The sequence below is a fragment of the Acartia tonsa genome, chromosome 1 (assembly GCF_053477335.1).
Source record: "Acartia tonsa isolate MP-2025a chromosome 1, ASM5347733v1, whole genome shotgun sequence".
In the NCBI taxonomy this organism is placed as follows: Eukaryota; Metazoa; Arthropoda; class Copepoda; order Calanoida; family Acartiidae; genus Acartia; species Acartia tonsa.
Window position 1 is genome coordinate 48,389,096 of NC_137260.1, and position 20,158 is coordinate 48,409,253.

At 37.0% G+C, this 20,158-nt stretch overlaps 1 protein-coding gene across 1 annotated transcript in view; it reads right to left on the reverse strand.

The window, feature by feature from the left end:
* Window positions 1-9,256: 9,256 nt before the first annotated feature.
* Window positions 9,257-20,158, reverse strand: part of dlt (codanin-1 like protein dlt) — a 44,494-nt gene continuing 33,592 nt past the window's right edge. The window contains exons 35-38 of the mRNA XM_080171363.1: window positions 19,959-20,045; window positions 10,245-10,369; window positions 9,753-9,949; window positions 9,257-9,336 (exon numbers count right to left, since the gene is read on the reverse strand). Coding sequence (XP_080027489.1) covers window positions 9,257-9,336; window positions 9,753-9,949; window positions 10,245-10,369; window positions 19,959-20,045 — 489 coding nt within the window. The remainder of the gene's footprint in view (window positions 9,337-9,752; window positions 9,950-10,244; window positions 10,370-19,958; window positions 20,046-20,158) is intronic.

Sequence of the window (20,158 nt, forward strand, 5' to 3'; positions counted from 1 at the left end):
CTAAAAGAAAGTAAATATTTAATAATTTAAGTGATTTTAAAAAGATTTTTTAAATTATATTTTTTCTTTACATTACCATCACCAAAGGGTTAATGATGATGATTACAATTTTAGTTTAATATTTGAACACACAAAGTGTCGCCACAATCGAATTCTTTTAAAACAGAGTTTTCTTAAATTTATTATATTATAAATTTAAATTTTCTTTTTTATTATTAGAAATTAAATACATCAATATAAGGTAAATAGCAACATGAAATTAAAAAAAGGAATTTATTTTTAATAAAGTAAAATAATGGGTCTTATCGTTCTGGGCAATGAGAGTTTATTATGGATTATTGGAGCACTATGAGTTTTTAACAATTATTTCTTGGAAAACTTGAGCTCGTTTATAGACATTTATTTCCTATATAGATCTGACATGGATCTTGAAGCAATTAAGCAGGCCGTTTTATACATGTTAAAAATTGGAAGATTTCATTAAATAAAAGTTATCGCAAATATACTTAGTAAATAACAACAGATTGTTCAACTAAAATATAAAAAAGAAAAGATTTTAACAGAAATAAAAAAGTTCCTTGCGACTCTATTTATTTTTAATAAGGGGTGATTACCTTATGCCTAATTCCCTAGGGGAGCCCTAATTCTGCGGGGCCTATGCCTGCGGAGCCTTGACCCTATCAACAACCAAATATAACATAACCTTACCTAAATTAAAAACTACAACCCCTCCCCCCCCTCACAATTTCTAATTTATATCAAATAATAGGGTTCTGTGGTCAAAAAAATTCAAGGGAAACTTTGACATAATAGAAAGAAATAGGATGTTAATCTTTCAGCAACTGCTGGAATGTTCCAATTGGTGCTTTTAAGCTATTTGAACATGGGATAATACTTCATATCTTCAGAAAAAAATGGATAATTTTTAGAATTTCTGATCTAAGTTGATTATTATTCCATGTTTCATGTATACTTTAAAGCCAATTAATTATGAAAGACATCTGATATTGTCATGATATACTATAAGGGGGTGTTTAAACCCATTCCCCCCTCCTATTAGATATTATAGGTTGTAGAAAATAAGGTATTATCAGAGATCTTAAAGGGATAAGACAATGAACGATAAATTGATGTTCACCCACAGTAAGATAAACATAATTACCTAGACTAAAAATATAGGTGGAAGTATTTTTTATTTAATTTACAACAAGCTAATTAATTCTAAGGAAAGGTCACAATTTTTTTGTACTCATAAGTAACATATATGTTTAAATCATGAAAAAAACCTCTCCCCTTTTCGATTGTACCAAATGTTCCCTTAAATGAGCGCAGATGGGCAAATTTGTGTGCGTGCGTGCACAAAGTTGTCCTGAAGGTGCATACAATTTAACCAATTAAACAAGACCATTTAAACTATTAAAATTGTTGGCATGTCGCCTTGAAATAATATTAACATTCTATTTTCAATATATTTATTTGACAATATTAACGTCGACTGTATGGTTTTAATAAAAGGTGGTCGAAAATAATATCGAAAATCTAATCTATATAACTACATACTTAATGTTGGCATTACAACGACACAATTTTATAAAAAGGAGTGTGCACTGCATACTCATAAAACAGGCTTTTGCGGGCGTTTGGATTGTGTGGAATGAGTGTGTTACTGACATATCATTGTTGCAAAGTAGACTCGCTATTAATTTCAAGTTATATTTTTAGTTTTGCTTGAACATGATACTTGTTGTTGTTTGAATTTATAAATATGTGGATATCATGACATGGGAAAATTATCGTCAATTTAGGTTGCTTACATGGACATCTCTTATTGGTCAGTTCGTTAATCCAGTAAGAGGGGATGGTGTAAAGGGTGTGGATGTATGGGGTTTGTTATTTTAGCCAGCTTCATTAGAATTCATGATAATCTGTTGTAAGATCCATGCAATAATAAATCCATTGTTGTTTGGTTGGGGGAGTGTGAGATTAAGGGGGGGGTTTTTAATGCAACCATCTCGTAATCAATGTATAAACGGCACTTAGAATTCGAATTTTGATCTGAAATTTTGCATGAGTAATCCTTGGTAGGTCTATTTTCCCTAATTCGAACAAAAAGTTGGAAAAGTAACGGCTGGCAGCTGGCGGCTCAGCCGTTTAGCCGTTTTTTGCCTATTTTCAGGGCAAATTCATCATTAATTACGTAGGAATCAACTTTTAAAAACATATTTTTGGTTTAATTCATGTTAAATGATAACAATAACCATTTTTTAAATTTCTAGTACCAGCTGCTAAACGGCTAAAACCGGCTGAAAACGGCTGGGAGCCGCCAAGAGTATGAAGAGAAGATAGGGCATGTGACATGTCTAGGGGTAGGTTTTTATGGTTGCTGAGCTCAAAAATGCTACCAAAAATAGTGGCGGCCCATCCATATGGCAGCTGGGTAACAGCTGCAGCTCAGCTGGGAGCGGCCAATAGTAGAATGAGTAGGTTTAGCTTGTGACATGTCGAGGGGTAGGTTTTTATGGGTGCTGAGCTTAATACTACTACCAAAAATAGAAGCTGCCCCTCCATATGGCAGCTGGGTAACGGCCGCAGCTCACCTTTAAGCGGCCAAGAGTAGAATGAGTAGATAGGGCTTGTGACGTGTCTAGGGGTAGGTTTTTATGGGTGCTGAGCTCAATACTACTACCAAAAATAGAAGCAGCCCATCCATATGGCAGCTGGGTAACGGCAGCAGCTCACCTTAGAGCGGCCAAGAGTATGAAGAGTAGATAGGGCTTGTGACATGTTTAGGGGTAGGCTTGTGACATGTCTATTGCCTAGGGGTAGGTTTTTTTGGGTGCTGAGCTCAAAAATGCTAACAAAATTAGTGGTGGCCCATCCATATGGCAGCTGGGTAAGAGCTGCAGCTCAGCTCGGAAGGGCCAAGAGTAAATTGAGTAGATATGGCTTGTGACATGTCTAGGGGTAGGTTTTTATGGGTGCTGAGCTTAATACTACTACCAAAAATAGAAGCTGCCCATCCATATGGCAGCTGGGTAACGACCACAGCTCACCTAAGAGCAGCCAGGAGTATGAAGAGTAGATAGGGCTTGTGACATGTTTAGGGGTAGGTTTTTATGGTTGCTGAGCTCAAAAATGCTTCCAAAAATAGTGGCAGCCCATCCCTTTGGCAGCTGGGTAACAGCTGCAGCTCAGCTGGGAGCGGCCAAGAGTAGAATCAGTAGATAGGGCTTGTGCCGTGTCTTGGGGTAGGTTTTTATGTTTGCTGAGCTCAATACTACTACAAAAATAGTGGTGATCAATCCACATTGCAGCTGAGAGCGGCCAAGAGTAGAATGAGTAGGTAGGGCTTGTGACATGTTTAGGGGTAGGTTTTTAGGGGTGCTGAGCTCAAAAATACTAACAAAAATAGGGGCAGCCCATCCACATGGCAGCTGGGTAACAGCTACAGCTCAGCTAGACACGTCACAAGCCCTATGTACTCATTATACTCTTAGCCGATCCCAGCTGAGATGCAGCTGTTACCCAGCTGCCATATGAATAGGCCACCACTATTTTTGGTAGTGTTTTTGAGCTCAGCACCCATTAAAACCTAACCCTAGACACCTCACAAGTCCTATGTACTCATTCTACTCTTGGCCGCTCCCAGCTGAGCTGTAGCTGTTACCCAGCTGCCATGTGGATTGGTCGCCACTATTTTTGGTAGCAGTTTTGAGCTCAGCAACCATAAAAACCTACCCCTAAACATGTCACAAGCCCTATCTACTCATTCTACTCTTGACCACTCCAAGGTGAGCTGCGGCCATTACCCAGCTGCCATATGGATGGGCAACCACTATTTTTGGTAGTATTTTTGAGCTCAGCACCCATTAAAACCTAACCCTAGATACCTCACAAGCCCTATGTACTCATTCTACTCTTGGCCGCTCCCAGCTGAGCTGTAGCTGTTACCCAGCTGCCATGTGGATTGGTCGCCACTATTTTTGGTAGCAGTTTTGAGCTCAGCAACCATAAAAACCTACCCCTAAACATATCACAAGCCCTATCTACTCATTCTACTCTTGGCCACTCCAAGGTGAGCTGCGGCCGTTACCCAGCGGCCATATGGATGGGCGGCCACTATTTTTTGTAGTATTTTTGAGCTCAGCACCCTTAAAAACCTACCCCTAGACACGTCACAAGGCCCATCTACTCATTTTACTCTTAGCCGCTCCCAGCTGAGCAGCGGCCGTTACCCAGCTGCCATATGGATGAGCTGCCACTATTTTTTGTAGTATTATTGAGCTCAGCACCCATAAAAACCTACCCCAAGACACGTCACAAGCCCTTATTCTACCCTTGGCTGCTACCAGCTGAGCTGCTGCTGTTACCCAGCTGCCATATGGATGGGCTGCCACTATTTTTGGTAACATTTTTGAGCTCAGCAACCATAAAAACTTACCCCTAGACATGTCACATGCCCTATCTACTCATCATACTCTTGGCGGCTCCCAGCCGTTTTCAGCCGGTTCTAGCCGTTTAGCAGCTGGCACTAGAAATTTTAAAAATGGTTATTGCTATCATTTAACATGAATTAAACCAAAAATATTTTTTTAAAAGTTGATTCCTACGTAATTAATGATGAATTTGCCCTAAAAATAGGCAAAAAACGGCTAAACGGCTGAGCCGCCAGCTGCCAGCCGTTACTTTTCCAACTTTTTGTTCGATTTAGGGAAAATAGACCTACCAAGGATTACTCATGCAAAATTTCAGATCAAAATTCGAATTCTAAGTGCCATTTATACATTGATTACGAGATGGTTGCATTAAAAAACCCCCCCTTAGATCAAGAAATACAAGTTTATTAAATTAAAATCATCAAATTTTCTAAAATAAAGGGATAGTTTAATGTTTACACTGAAGTGGTATGATGTTTGTCTTTTGTGCAAAAAGATCTCGTTAACCGCTGGAGTTAAATGTTTCTTACTTGAATCTTTTTAATGCCGTCGGATATTCAGAGAGGGAAGAGATATTGGACTGTAAATTACACTGGTACCCAAAGTTTATAGCCACGGTATCTTATTTGTTAGCTCATAACCTTTGGACACTTTTATTTAATTTCGATTGGGTTGTTCCAAACAAGTGTCCAAAAATTGTTTATCATCTTTGAGGTTAAATGTTGAAAATATTATTTCAATTTACTTTCCTTGTTTCTAGTACATAAGCGAGGATTTTCTTAAGGAATGAGGTAACGCAAGATTTTAATTTGAAAAAAATTAAGTTCAGTAGGTAAAGCTTAATATGTTGAACTAACTTCTTGTTTGCTACGCCCCTGGAGGCCTCTAGTGGCACTTGAGGGAATTGGGTATTATATTTTTTCTTGGAAGGGATGGTACCCTCTCCATCAACAGTCATGGTTCTTTGGTGGCCCCTAGGTGCCGAAGGCTCTACCTAACACAGATAGTACTAATATTATTTGTGAAAAATGTCTATAATACGATACATGATTTTTCAGTATGGATCAAACCCGGTTCTTATCTAGAGGTTTTAAAATTCTTAGTATTCCCATTAAACATTTGATCAATCTCATGTTAGCATATATCGAAAAACGTTTAGCAGATTTGGAATGGTATTGGATTATGTAAGAAAACTTTCAATAAAAATAATAGGAGTATTGTAGTACAATCGTTTTATAGTCCTGTTATATAATGGAGGTAGGTTTTTTGTCTATTGAATTATCGCTAACCACTGACCCGATTGAAACGTACATTTTTAAGAAAGCTTCGAAATAATCTCTGCTAAAAGGGCTTTTTGCTGCGACTATCTTTAAGTTTAAAAAGACAAGCCTGCTACTTGTTGTATAACAAGGATGACAACATCCATAAAAGCGAAGCACTGAAACTGTAGGACAAACAGACAATAACACTTGTATAGTGTCAGAACTGAATAATCATAATAATAAATGTATAAGAGTCAAAGCAAAATTGTAAGTAAATTTGTTGAAAAACTGCTTGATTCAGGATAATGTTTATAGACATACTTACATTTTTAGGACTTGATTATAGAGTTGCTTCGCTTATAACATTGTACTTTGTTGTCCCTGAAATCAATATACCACAAAACAGATCAATCGGATGATTAGATCATATAAAAATTTGTTGTTAAAAAAGTGAAAAAAAATCAACATGTTTAAAATGGACGTACGGACATTTTGGCGATGATTATAGAGTTGCTAAATCGTACCTAACTATTAAAGGAATCACCATGCAAAATTTGGAATCGATAGGACAATTCTAGCATGCCACAGTTATGGAATCTCGACCACAAAGATTTTTTTATCCAATCTTGACAAGTGAGGGATGTTTGAAAAGAGATACATAGAAAACGCCTATGTAAATTAGAAAATCCGCAGAATTCATATTTGCAAGTTATTTGCAAAAATCTGCAATGTTAATTTGCAAAATTAATTTCATGCCTTAAATGACTTATAGAAAATTTTTTTTTTATGAAATGTCTTTATTTATATGTTTAGAACATACTTAAGGCAAAAAAAATTTCTTTAGTGTTACTTTTTTCACCTTATATATGAAAAAAGCAGTTTCTCACATTTTATGATAAAAAAAGGTATAGGAACAAAAAATATGTTTTTTCTTGATGTAGTAAACACAATAATTGGCATAAAATCTATCAACCTAAATGTAAAAATCAGATATAGAATCCTTTTTAGAGTCAATATAGTGCAAAAAGTAACCAAGACATTTTTGCAAAGTATGAAAATCTAAAGAAAATAGTTCTTTTTGCTTTTGATACACATATCAGATAAATGTATATAAAATTAGTGATCAAAAACTATTAAACATGTTATAAGTTTTTTCAACACTGTCATTGATTAAATTGCACTTTTAGGTTTAAGAATTACTGAAGTAGTGCATAAAAACTCTTGTTATGTTGTAATTAAACAAAATAAATGCCAAAAAAAAACAAATAGAAAATGGTCTACTGCATTATAAAAAACGCCTAATTGTTGATTTGAATTTATTTTGTTTAATAACTTAATAAAAAGAGTTTTTATGTGCAACTTTGGTAATGAGTAAACCTAAAAGTGCATCTTAATCAATGATAGGGTTGAAAAAAGTTAAAACTTGTTTTATAGTTTTTAATCACTAATTTTATATACATTTATCTGATATGTTGTATATCAAAATCAAAAAGAACTATTTTCTTTAGATTTTCATACTTTTTATCCGCCTAGACTAATTATAATCAGCCGCTATGCATGCCAGCTAACATTTAAAAATAATGGCAGCTGCAGCCAATTTCAATATAAATATACAGAAATGTAAAACAATTTATAAATTAACAATTTATTTTAAAAAAATAACATGCTATACAAAATATGTTATCAATGTACATTATATTTACATAATTATAGACAATAAGAAAATAATGAGAGGTAATATGAGTTAAGCAACCTTGCGCAAGTCAAAATTAATATTTATCACAGCAATTTGCATTTTTTAAAAATCTAATAAACGGTAAAAATCAATTAATTAAAAAAAAAACAATTATCATGAACATTTAAAATAATTCAATAGGTAATGAAATCTTATAAAAAATTTTTGTAAGTAATTATTAATTTAGCTTTCTTTATACATAGAATACAATTGTAAGTTTTCATAGAAAAGAAACAAAAAAAGTTCAAATTCTTTTATAGTCCGGTTTAATTATTTGCACACGACACTAGCAGCCGATTAAGTTATTATGTGAAAGAAATTATCTTCTATCTGGATGAATTGCTAAAACTTTTGATATATTATAAAACTTTTAGGACTACTATAAAAAATAAGATATACAAAGCTACTCTATAATTAATTCTGTCTGTCCGTACATCCTTCGGTCAAGACTTAAATGTTATTTCTCGGTTGCTAAATAGATAGAAATTTTGTGTGGAGATTCTTTATACCAATGAACATCCATCATATAATTTAATTGGTCTGTATTTGTTAATCAAGCTACAAAAATATAAACATGCATAAACATCTGAATCAGTATAATTTAAAATAAATGAACTTTGCTCGTTTGTCCATCATTAAATTTTGAGCTTTGCTACTTATGTCCGTTGTCATCCTTGTTATTTAATATCTCTCCAGTGCTGCAACTGCATTTGTAACCATAAATTGAGTTTGAACATCATTAATCTCATATTATCAACTAAAATCTTTTATAAACTTTCAGCTAGACAAGAATGATTAATCGAGTTTGTCAGGGAGAAAGGAACAAGGGATGAAAGATTAATCTACGCCCATTTTTTCCTCCTAATAGCCAAGAAAGAAAAGACAATTGCGACAAAGTCAATTTATAACTTTTAATTTTCCAAATATTTCTCTTCTAACTAAAGAAAATTTTAACCCCAAAGAATGGTTGTGAGGAGGTTTATTATCCGCAAATTAATTGTGGGGTAGATAAGGTAGACACTTTTGCGTAAACAGTGATTATAGGCTTTGTCTTTGGACTAAGAGGATAGGTTATTAAAGATAAAATCATTCCTTTATGATGAATTTCCCCCAGATTTAAGATTTTTGGATAGGCCTCCAGGTTCCGGAGCTCCAGGCCTCCAGGTGGTCTCTGTACAGGTAAAAATTAAAAATAAGATTTATTTTTTTGAAGAGTTAGAGGTTAACTTATCAAACAAAATATTCTTCTTTTTGATTGTTATTCACATATTTAAAGAAAAAACATACATATTTTGTCTCATAAGCTGACATCTAACTCTTAAAAAAAAAATTCCATTTTTACCTGTAGAGAGACCACCTGGAGGCCTGGAGCTCCGGAACCTGGAGGCCTATCCAAAAAATCTTAAATCTGGGGGAAATTCATCATATAAGAATGATTTTATCCCTAATAACCTATCCTCTCAGTCCAAAGATAAAGCCTATAAACACTGTTTACGCAAAAGTGTCAGAACTTCCCCCCCCCCCTTATTCTTCCAATGACCAATCCTTAAATCTCTGAATTATTTACACTTTTCATCAAAAGGTAAAGTTACAGTCTAGATACTTCGACCAAGTAATGGCGTGCAAAATGATTTTCCCTAGGGGGTTGAAACCTTAAGGATGAAAATGTAAGAAATACCTCCTCAATTATAATTATAATAAAGGGGTGTACATTACGCCCGCCCTAGGTTTAAACTCAAATTCATTAAACAACCTTTACAAATAACTTATGTAACCCAAATATCATAAAAATAATAATAAAATATTAAAACATTATTATAAAACTATTTGTTTTCAATATGTTGTTTGATAATATTAGCAAAGTTTAATCTTGCATCCATACAGTTTGGTTCGTCATCTCTACCTAAAAATTTACATCATTAGACTTGATATGTGAAAAAGTTTTCAGATTTTAGATTTTAGTAATGTACGAACCCAGGGATCATGAGGGATAAGACAGTGGACGATAAAATAACATTCATTTTACCGATGATGATAAGCAAAGTTACTCCTTATGTAAATTAAAATTATGGGTTGGAAAGTTTAGCTACTATATATTGAAACCAATCAACCGAAATGAAGAAAAAGTACCCAAAGTTTTTAATCAACGAATAAGAAAAAGACGAATAAGAAATTTACAGTCCAATGTTTCCTCCCTCCCTGTTAGAACCAATGCCGAATCAAGATCTCTAATAACATAGGCAACTTACTTTGATTACTGATTAGCAATCGATTGGCTCTTGACAATTTTTTATGCGAATGTAAACTTCAATAATTTACCTTCACAAGCAACAGAATTTTCATCAAAAATTTCATCATTTTCATTGTCAATAGAAGTATTTACAGTATCAGTGTATTGATTAGGTTCATCATTAATACAATCATCATCTTGTTGTTCTTGTTCTGGTGGAGTGATGGGATCATCATCAGTTATAGAGAATATTAGATCAGAGTTAGGTTCACCAGTTATCTCCTCTCTATTATGTTTATTGTTAATTGTTATTGCAGATGTAAGATTATTAAATCAATATTTAAAAATTTATGCTTTTATTTTCCCTTCATGTACGATACATGCGAACATACATATTAACTTCTGAAGTCTTAAGTTTCCAAACATTTGGAAATCCTCTGCACAATGGCTATGATCCAGAAAAGCAAATAAATAAAAAAGACTAAACAGCAGACGTTTGTATTTGAAGTTGAAGAACTTAATATTCTCATTTTCGTTCCATTCATGTACATTTAGTTGTTTTCTATATTTTATAATTGAACAATAAACAATTCCTGAGAGCCAAATATTCCAGCCTCCAGTCCTGGATCCAGGCCAGATCTCCAGATTTATCCTTCAGGTATAAATAATCCAGGCAAGATAACAATCTGTCCAGGCTTTCTATCTCCTAAATTAAATGATATAGGTTTAAATTAGTAGTGGATTAAATTATATTATTTTCCTTTATTTATTAGAAATGTTGAAATTTTATCTACTGCTGTTTTGTCAAACGCATGATATTAGAGTAGGAATTGCATAGACCGTAATGTAATGATTATCATACAAAGTAAAACAGTCGGACAATAATGGTAGGCATTGTCCAGGGATCTAAAGGGATAAGACTGTCTTAACCTCTTTTCGAGGAAGCTTTGTGTTTATCAAGTTCGAAATTAATTCCTTATCATTATCCTAAAACTAAGCGCAAATGTCGTCTTTTTTGACTTTCCTTTCATAATGTGACGCGGCATGGATTGTTTATATATTTTGATGCGCACGTTCGTTACTTTTGAATGAGATATGAGTGTGTGAAGATTTCGGAGAACAAAATTGGGCCTATCATTGGTCTCATAGTGCGTGAACGACCCTAGTATACCAGGGATTTGAAACCATAAGAACTTCAGGTAGAATTTGTTAATTTTATTAAGAAGAATGGTGTATAGGACGATTATATGTAGTTTAAAAAAGGCTTTAGCCAGCTAAACATGAAACTTAATAATGATTAATATATGTTTTAGTATTTTTAGTAGCGAAGCTACTCTATAATTCACTATGTCCGTCCGTCAGTCCGTCAGTCCGTCAGTCCGTCAGTCCGTCAGTCAGTCCGTAACGCTATGGGGGAAATGGGATTTACTCAGCTCCTATAAAAGATAGGATTCTGAAATTTTTTGACAACATTCCCATCATTAAGGAGCACAATTAACTATAAAACATCAATGGCGGTCGGACGGCTTTTTAGCAGGTTTTAGGCTATTTTTTTAATTTTGCACATTTTCCCCCATATCTTTGGTGTTTATGGTCCGATTTTCAAAATTTTTTCAGTTAAAGATATCAAAATTAAATTTTCCGTCGTTTGGAGAAAACAATATTGACGGTCAGACTGCCTATTTGCAGGTTTTTGGCTATTTTTATATTTTTTACATTTTCTCCCATATCTTTGGTGTTTATGATCCGATTTTTAAAATTTTTTCAGTTATACATATCAAAATCAAATTTCACATTGTTTGAAGAAAACAACTATGACAGTCAGACTGCCTTTTTGCAGGTTTTTGGCTATTTTATATTTTTTACATTTTCCCTCATATCTTTGGTGTTTATGGTCCGATTTTCAAAATTTTTTCAGTTAAAAATATCAAAATTAAATTTTCCGTCGTTTGGAGAAAACAATAATGACGGTCAGACTGCCTTTTTGCAGGTTTCTGGCTATTTTTATATTTTTTACATTTTCCCACATATCTTTGGTGTTTTTAGTCCGATTTTCAAATTTTTTTCAGTTAAAGATATCAAAATTAAATTTCACGTCGTTTGAAGAAACAACCATGACGGTCAGTCCCATCCACAAAATTTTGTGCTTCGCTACGTATGGATGTTGTCATCCTTGTTTTTATGTGCTTTATTTTTGCATTTAACAATGATTTATTAAACCAAATAATTTTCCTTTAAAGCCAAAGTTTCCAAAGATTCTTAACCGTAGAGAAAAATGATTTTTAAAAAGCAATTAAGATTACGTGGTTATAAATAACTGGAATTATGAACTAATTGATTTTTTAATTTCAGGACTTTGAAATAATTTCATCAATAAATCTATATTCAAACCTGCTGTTGAAACTTGATGGTTCCTGGTATTGGGGGTTTGTATGTTCGCCAACAGATCTCGAGAACTTCCCGCTAATTCGGAAGTCATACTCAACCAAAGTGTCATGGTTGAGACAATTTCAAAGTATCTGATGAATAGGCGTTAGCATTCATCAAGAGATCAATAGCATCCAGTGAATTATTGATGCAATAAACTGTGACAATTTTTTCTGTGAAATAAGTACCTAGTGAATCAATATGCCACTAACCAAAAAGCAGAAAATTGAGCGAGCTATCGCTATTGGCAGTGAAAGGCTAGAAGTGTTTGACGAACAGTTAAAAGTGTTTTATGACAATCTAAAAGCCTGCCAAAGTTTTAGTTCATGTGAAAATGTGAATGTAAAATCAATTCGTGACATTTTTAGTGAGGTCAAGGACCAATCTGACCTAATAAAAAGTCTAAAACCTGCCGTGGAGACTAGTGAGCTGCGCGAGTTCAAGCGTGATTTGGATGAAGCTAGTGAGCAGAAAACTGTTGCAGATAAAGTTTATGCGTCGTTGGAGCAGTGTACAAAAATTCTGTACTGGCTTGACAATGATTCAGACGATGCGAGGTCAAGCACTGTCGCCAGGAACCTTGACGTCATTGAGAAGGTGAAGATGGACATGGGAGTGCTTAAAATTTCCGTGGAGTTGCGCCAAGAAGTACGTGATATGTACCGAAGGCTTAGAGAGATGGAACGTCGTTCATCTAACCTGGATGAGAGTGGGACACCTGCCATGCTCTCCAGAAGTATGTCTGCCGTGGATATTCGGAGTTCCAACCCGCAGTATGGGCGCTGGGACAACAGTTTGCTGCCGTCCTTCGACGGCACTGACACGGATTACCCAAACTTTAAACAGGTCTTTAAGGATCTATGCTCTGGTTACGGATTTGCTGACCAGAGGTTAAGTCTGATGTTGTGTATGGAGAAGGTGATAACCAACCCGGAACTACGCAAGCAAGTGTCAGCGATTAGAGATCATAATGAACAATGGTCGTTTCTCGATCAGATGTTTTTATCAAACACTCGCCGGTTCATGAGGATTTTAACTAAGCTGAACAAGATGAAACCTGTGGATAAACCTGTGGACGTGGTTAGCGCAATTGCTACCTTCAAGAGCATGATGCAGGAGGTAGAAGCCATCGTTGGTTCTGCAGCTAAGGATTACAACCACCTAACTCTTATTCATATTTTCAAAGACAAGTGCCCTGAAAATTTGAGAGAGAAAATTATGATGGAGCTAGGTAGCATGAACCAACCGAACATCCAGAAGATTGTAGAACTGCTGGAGAGGACCAGGGGAGCATTGTTGGCCGGTGATATGTCCTATGACACTAGCGCCGGCAAGAGAAATTGTGACAGAGCTGCCGCCGCGCAAGTATCTGGCCGCAGCGACAATAAGAATGGAAAGGCTGGAAAGGACAAGGCTTCCAAGTGGAACAGTGCATGTCCTGTGGAGAGCTGCAAGGAGAAACACCCGATTTTCCGTTGCCTCACGTTTAAGAAGATGGATGTGGTTGACCGAAAGAAAGTTGTCCAGCAGAAGAAGTTATGTGAACTCTGCCTGTGTGACGGCCATACTGCTGACAAGTGTAATAAATCGGATAAGCTTGGTGTTTGTGGTACCAATAATTGCGACAGATACCATTCTAGGTTACTCCATGAGGCTAGTGCTGGTGTGAATACAGTCTACAAGTCAAGTTCTGCACCCAGCCCCTGTACCTTCTTACTTCAGTTAGTTCCTGTTGTAGCACCTGGCGGCGGCACCTGCCACGCCACTGTAATGTTTGACTCTGGTGCAAATTTGCCACTTGTGTCTGAGAAGTTATCCAACAAGTTGAAGCTGAAATCTACCGGCAGATATACAACTATTTCTGTAGCTGACGGCAGTGAGTCTTCCTGCCGCAATGTTGTGTTTTATCTGAAGGATAGGGACGGCAATTTGAGGGAGTTTGAGGCAGCTGTCATGCCTACCCTCGGCGGGGCCAACGAGATGCGCTCGGTCCACCCCGAAACTGCCGCCGAGATATTTAAAATGCCGCCAGAAAGATTTACATATATTAGTGGAGGCTTAGATATCATCATTGGAAATACACATCCTGACGTGTTTCCATCAACCTACCAGAAAGTGGGCCAGTCTATGTTGTGGCGAACCATTTTTGGTAGTGGTTTTATCTGTATGAGTGCTGACGGTGGAGCTGGAGATCAAAAGTCGGCATATAAGGCTGTCAGTGTCAGTGGAGGCACCTTGCCAGACTTTCTGACGTCTGAATCGTTTGGCGTACAGCCGCAGGCACTTTGTCCAGGATGTACTGCCTGTCAAGAGTGCAAGGCTATGGCCGACGGCACTACCTGGGACCAGCGTGAGAGGCAGAGGATAATTGAGGCAGGTTTAACACTAGACTTGCAGTCCAACAAGTGGACAGGTCAATATGCTTATATTGAAGATCCTCACACTTTACCCTACAATGAGAGTTTAGCCCGCAAAATTGCTGAAAAGGATCGTGCCAAGATGGTCAAGGAAGGTACCTATGGAATGTATGTGGAAGTATTCAACGACGCCATATCCAGAGGCGTGTTTAAAAAAGCCACGCCAGAAGAATTGCAGTATGAAGGGCCTAAGTCTTGTTCATCAATAGTGGTTGCTTTCAAGGAGGATTCAAGTTCCACACCCATGAGATTGTGTGCAAATAGTTCTCTGACGTTCAAAGGTACCAGTTTTAATAACATAATGCTGGGAGGTCCGCCGCCAATGCAGAAGATTTTTTATCATTTGTTGCTTTTCCGCGGTTACAAGGTTGGTTTAACCGCGGATATTTCCAAGTTTTATAACTCCATCCTGGCCACTGAGTTCGACAGCCAGATGAAGAGAGTTTTATTTTCCCCGACGCCAGACGGTCCACTTGAAATTTACCTGACTAAAGTTGTGAATTTTGGCGAGTTGGCTGCGGGAAACTTGGCAGTTACAGCCCTGAAGTTGACGTCCCGCCTGTTCGGCGGAAAGAGTGAAGCAGAGGTCAAGGAGATGTATGGAGAGGGGCAGATAAACGGTAGTGAAATTGTTGCTAAACCTGAATTATGGAAGGAGCCACAAATACCTACCTACCCTGATGAGGATTTCAAGTTACCTCAGATTCCAGTTGCAGTCAAGCTTGAGAAGCACAGCTTCATAGATGACGTTATTTCGGGAGCAGGATCGAAGCCAGAAGCCAAGGAGATGATGAAAGAGGCCGACAGAATTATCGGCAAAGGTAGTTTTTCCTTCAAACAAGTCATTTATTCTGGAGATGATTGCCAGCCAACCAAGGTTCTCGGGCTGATATGGAAGCCAGCCACCGATGTGTTGTCCATCGCCACAAGAGTCAACCAAGATGGTAAAATCAAGGGAAAGAAGGTGAAAGAGGATGCTGATTTGTACAACCTCCAGGACGCCTTGGACGAGAATCTGACAAAGAAGATGGTCCACAGGTTCGCCGCCCAGACCTTCGACCCGATCGGGCTTTGCAGCCCTATTCTGTTGAGAATTAAACTTGTCCTGCGGAAAACATGTTTGCTGAATTTGGGCTGGCAAGATTTCATTCCAAAAAGTCTACGGGATGAACTTGTTAAGTCGCTGGAGGACAGAGCTGAGGTCGCCAAATTGGAGTTTGACCGTTGTGTGGTCCCGGAGGAACCAACTGGCCTTCCATCCTTGATGATGTTTTCGGATGGGTCATCAGAGGCTTATGCATGTATGGCATATTTGAGGTGGCCAACTAGACAAGGATTTGAAACGTTTCTGCTAGCCACCAAGTCAAGAGTTGCGCCGGTCAAGTGTGAATCAATTCCACGCCTTGAATTGATGGGTTGCCAGATGTCCACAAGGTTGTCAAAGTCCATCAGAGATGCCCTGCCCTTTGATGTTATCAGAGTGATGTACTTTACTGATTCATCGTGTGTTTTATCACAAATAGTTTCCAACAGTGCTATGTTGAACACATTTAATTCTCATCGCATTGGAGAAATTCAATCTGCAACCAACAAGGATGACTGGAGGTGGGTCCCGGGGACACACAATGTTGCAGATTTGGGTACCAGAAGCACCTGCAAGGTATCAGATTTGGGACCAGGTTCCAGGTACAGATTGGGCCCAGAATGGTTGCGCCAGGATGAAAGTGCGTGGCCGGTGAAAACTGCCGAACAAGTCAAGCAGGATTTACCACCAGAGGAGTTGAATACCAAAATGGTTAAGTTATGTTCAATGAAAGTTGCCGGAGAAGCCGCTGAAGATGTCTTTAGGTTTAAGCACAGGAGATCATTTGGACAGGCCAAACGTATTATGGCAGCTGTCCTGCAAGTAGCGAACACCTGGTTGAAGAAGCTAAAGAGCAGACAAGAAGGTAAGACTACAGCCGCTGGTAGTCATGTAGCAGCCGCAGATTCTGTGTACAAGCCGTCTTTGTACAATTTTATGGCGGCGGCGGAACTTTTCATTGTGTCATGTAGCCAACAGGATGAGTGGATAAATGACGCTAAAGGTAATTATGCGTCATTGAATCCATTAGTGCATGAAGTATCATTGACCTGGCCTGTCGTTGGGCCCGGAGGAAATTATGTGACCAGGGAGATGAGAATTCTTAAAATGGTTGGTCGTGGAGAGCCCGTCATTGACGCCATTACTGGTGGCCGTAAAATGATATTTGAAGACATGCCAGGTTTAATAATTTTGGAGCCTGGTAATTGGTTAGCTGCTGTTTTTATGAGAGAAGCGCATGTTGAGCTTCACTCTGGTGTCCGTGGAACTTTAGCTGAGAGCCGCCGTTGGTGCTGGATTGTGAAGGCAAGGAGGTTGTCCATCATGGAAGTGAAGAAGTGTTGGCCCTGCAGTGTTGAGAGGGCCAAGGAATGTCGTACTACCATGAAGGATGTGTTACCTGACAAGTTGGTCCCGAGCAGGCCTTTTGAAGCTGTGCAAGTCGACCTGATGGGTCCGCTGGTTACGAGGAGAGCTGCCGCCAAAACGAGGAGTCAGACAGCAACGAAGAAGGTGTGGGTGTTCGTGGTGGTCTGCAGGTTCTCAGGGGCGTTATGGTTAGATGCCTTGGAAAAGTATGATACCAGCAGTATCCTGTTGTCCCTGCGCAAGTTGGAGGCTGTTCATTGTCTGCCGAAGGTCATAGTAAGCGACATGGGCACACAATTATCCGGTGCTCGCAAGGTTTTAGAGCAGAAGTTGGGCAGCCAGGTAGAGTTTTCTTGGTCTCAGATCCCGGCCCGAGCCCACCATTTCATTGGGCAAGCTGAGAAAATGGTGGGATTAACCAAGAGATTGCTGTCCAAGAAGTTGGTGAATAGTTCTGTTAATTTCAACGAGCTCCTGGTGCTGTTGGCAGAGGTTAGCAAGTTGATGAATAGCAGACCATTGACGATAGAAGCTGCGAACGACGTGGAGAATTGGCGGCTGATTACCCCTGGCCAGCTGCTGGGAAATGTTGACCGCCAGCCGTTGTGCAATGTGGCGATGAAACCGGAGGACCAAATTTCCTCCAGGTTGAAGTTGTTAGAAGATTTGTCTGCCCAGTTTTGGACTGCCTACCGCCAGGAGATTCTACCGAAGATATTACGGATGTCCAAGTGGAAGGATGAGATGGCGGAGCCACTAGCCGACGGAGATATAGTTCTGGTTACGAGTACCAATCCGCTGATGAGATGTTTGCGGATGGGCCGAGTGACGAGGATTGAGGATGGGAGAAAGACTGCAAGAGTCTTGTTCAGGCTGTCAGATAAATCTCCCCTGGAAGAACATGCTGTATCAGTCAGGCAGTTGTTAAAAATTATGATTAATAATTGATTCTTATTTTATGGAAATTGAGATTTTTTTTAGTAAAAAGCCACATTTTCATATGCCTATTTTTATGCCTAAAATAAGAATCAAATGAAATGCGATTAATTTTTATTCTATTTCATATGCTCAAATTTAATTTTATTGAGTTTAATTTCTTTTCAAAAGTACAATTCATTATAAAACTTACCTGAAAAGTTTACCAAAAAGGAATAAATGTGTCGAGGTTGCGTGATTCGATATTTATTCTAAGAAAAAATCAAGTATTTTTTTAGCAGATTTTTTTTAAAAATTATATATGAATTTCAATCAAGTAAAACATTTTATTCAGAGCAAGGAATGATTGAAAATTCATATTTAAAGTCTCATTTTTTTTTTACAAAGAAAAATTGGTATTTTTTTTCATAATTCCGATGAAAATTCTAACGAGATATTATTATTTTGCTATTATTTAAGTATTGAAAAGTTTTATTGTTGATTAAGATAGTACAGTTCTTATTCATTAAGTTTGAAAAACTTTCTGCCCAAGGATTTTGAAATATTTTTTCTTACTACTCTTTTTGATGCTTAACAAATTTAATTTTAAGTACCTATAAATCTTAATTTTCTTGTCTAAGATTTATTCGTTTTATTTTACCATTATTGTTTACATTTCAACCTGATTTCGTAGGTACTTATTGATTTATTAATAATGATTTATTACCTATTGATTATGAAATGATTATTATTTAGTATAAGTTGTTATATTTACAACATCATGATTAATAGGATTATCCATTTTAGGATTTGTGTATGTGATCTTGTGAGTGTCATGTGCATGGAATATTGTATGGTACAAACCAATCCCCATCCTTCTATCCTAAATGTGAGGTATTATGAGTCCTAGTGAGGAGTATAATATTGTGTATGCATTTCACGGGGTTTCATTTAGTTAGGAGCAAAAATTGTCACTGTTTTCGGGATGTGGCCATTCTCATGTGATTATGGTGAGTTGAGTTTAGTGAGAAATGTTGCTAGTGCTCAGCGCAAAAAAACCTTGAATTTCGTTAAGGAAGTTAATTTGACTTTCAAACGGGGGGTGTGTCTTAACCTCTTTTCGAGGAAGCTTTGTGTTTATCAAGTTCGAAATTAATTCCTTATCATTATCCTAAAACTAAGCGCAAATGTCGTCTTTTTTGACTTTCCTTTCATAATGTGACGCGGCATGGATTGTTTATATATTTTGATGCGCACGTTCGTTACTTTTGAATGAGATATGAGTGTGTGAAGATTTCGGAGAACAAAATTGGGCCTATCATTGGTCTCATAGTGCGTGAACGACCCTAGTATACCAGGGATTTGAAACCATAAGAACTTCAGGTAGAATTTGTTAATTTTATTAAGAAGAATGGTGTATAGGACGATTATATGTAGTTTAAAAAAGGCTTTAGCCAGCTAAACATGAAACTTAATAATGATTAATATATGTTTTAGTATTTTTTTTATGTGCTTTATTTTTGCATTTAACAATGATTTATTAAACCAAATAATTTTCCTTTAAAGCCAAAGTTTCCAAAGATTCTTAACCGTAGAGAAAAATGATTTTTAAAAAGCAATTAAGATTACGTGGTTATAAATAACTGGAATTATGAACTAATTGATTTTGTAATTTCAGGACTTTGAAATAATTTCATCAATAAATCTATATTCAAACCTGCTGTTGAAACTTGATGGTTCCTGGTATTGGGGGTTTGTATGTTCGCCAACAGATCTCGAGAACTTCCCGCTAATTCGGAAGTCATACTCAACCAAAGTGTCATGGTTGAGACAAAGACAATGGCCGATAAATTGATGTACATTCAATGACGACACACCACAAAGTTTAACCCTTCTGTAGATTAAAATTAGTGGTTAAAACGTTTAAACACTCAACTTAATAAACCAACAAATCAGTAAAAGCCCCCAAAGTTGTTGAGCTAATAAGAAAACGTTATTATATTACTCTTGAGTCTTGTGTAACGAACAGCCCATTGTCCACTCTCTCTCTGGCATGGCAATGTCAATAAATCACAAAATCTGACCTGTGTTAGAAGATCTGAACAAGCATCTTCCAATGCCAAGGAGGGTAACAACTTCTCTTCATAAGTTGTAAATAATAGCTTACTCATCTACGAAATATGCCAGATTAAAATAAGAACATTAATTTTGAATTAAAAATATTTTTTTTTACAAATTTAGATAATGAAAAACTTTCAAATGTCATTTTGTATAATAAGGTCCA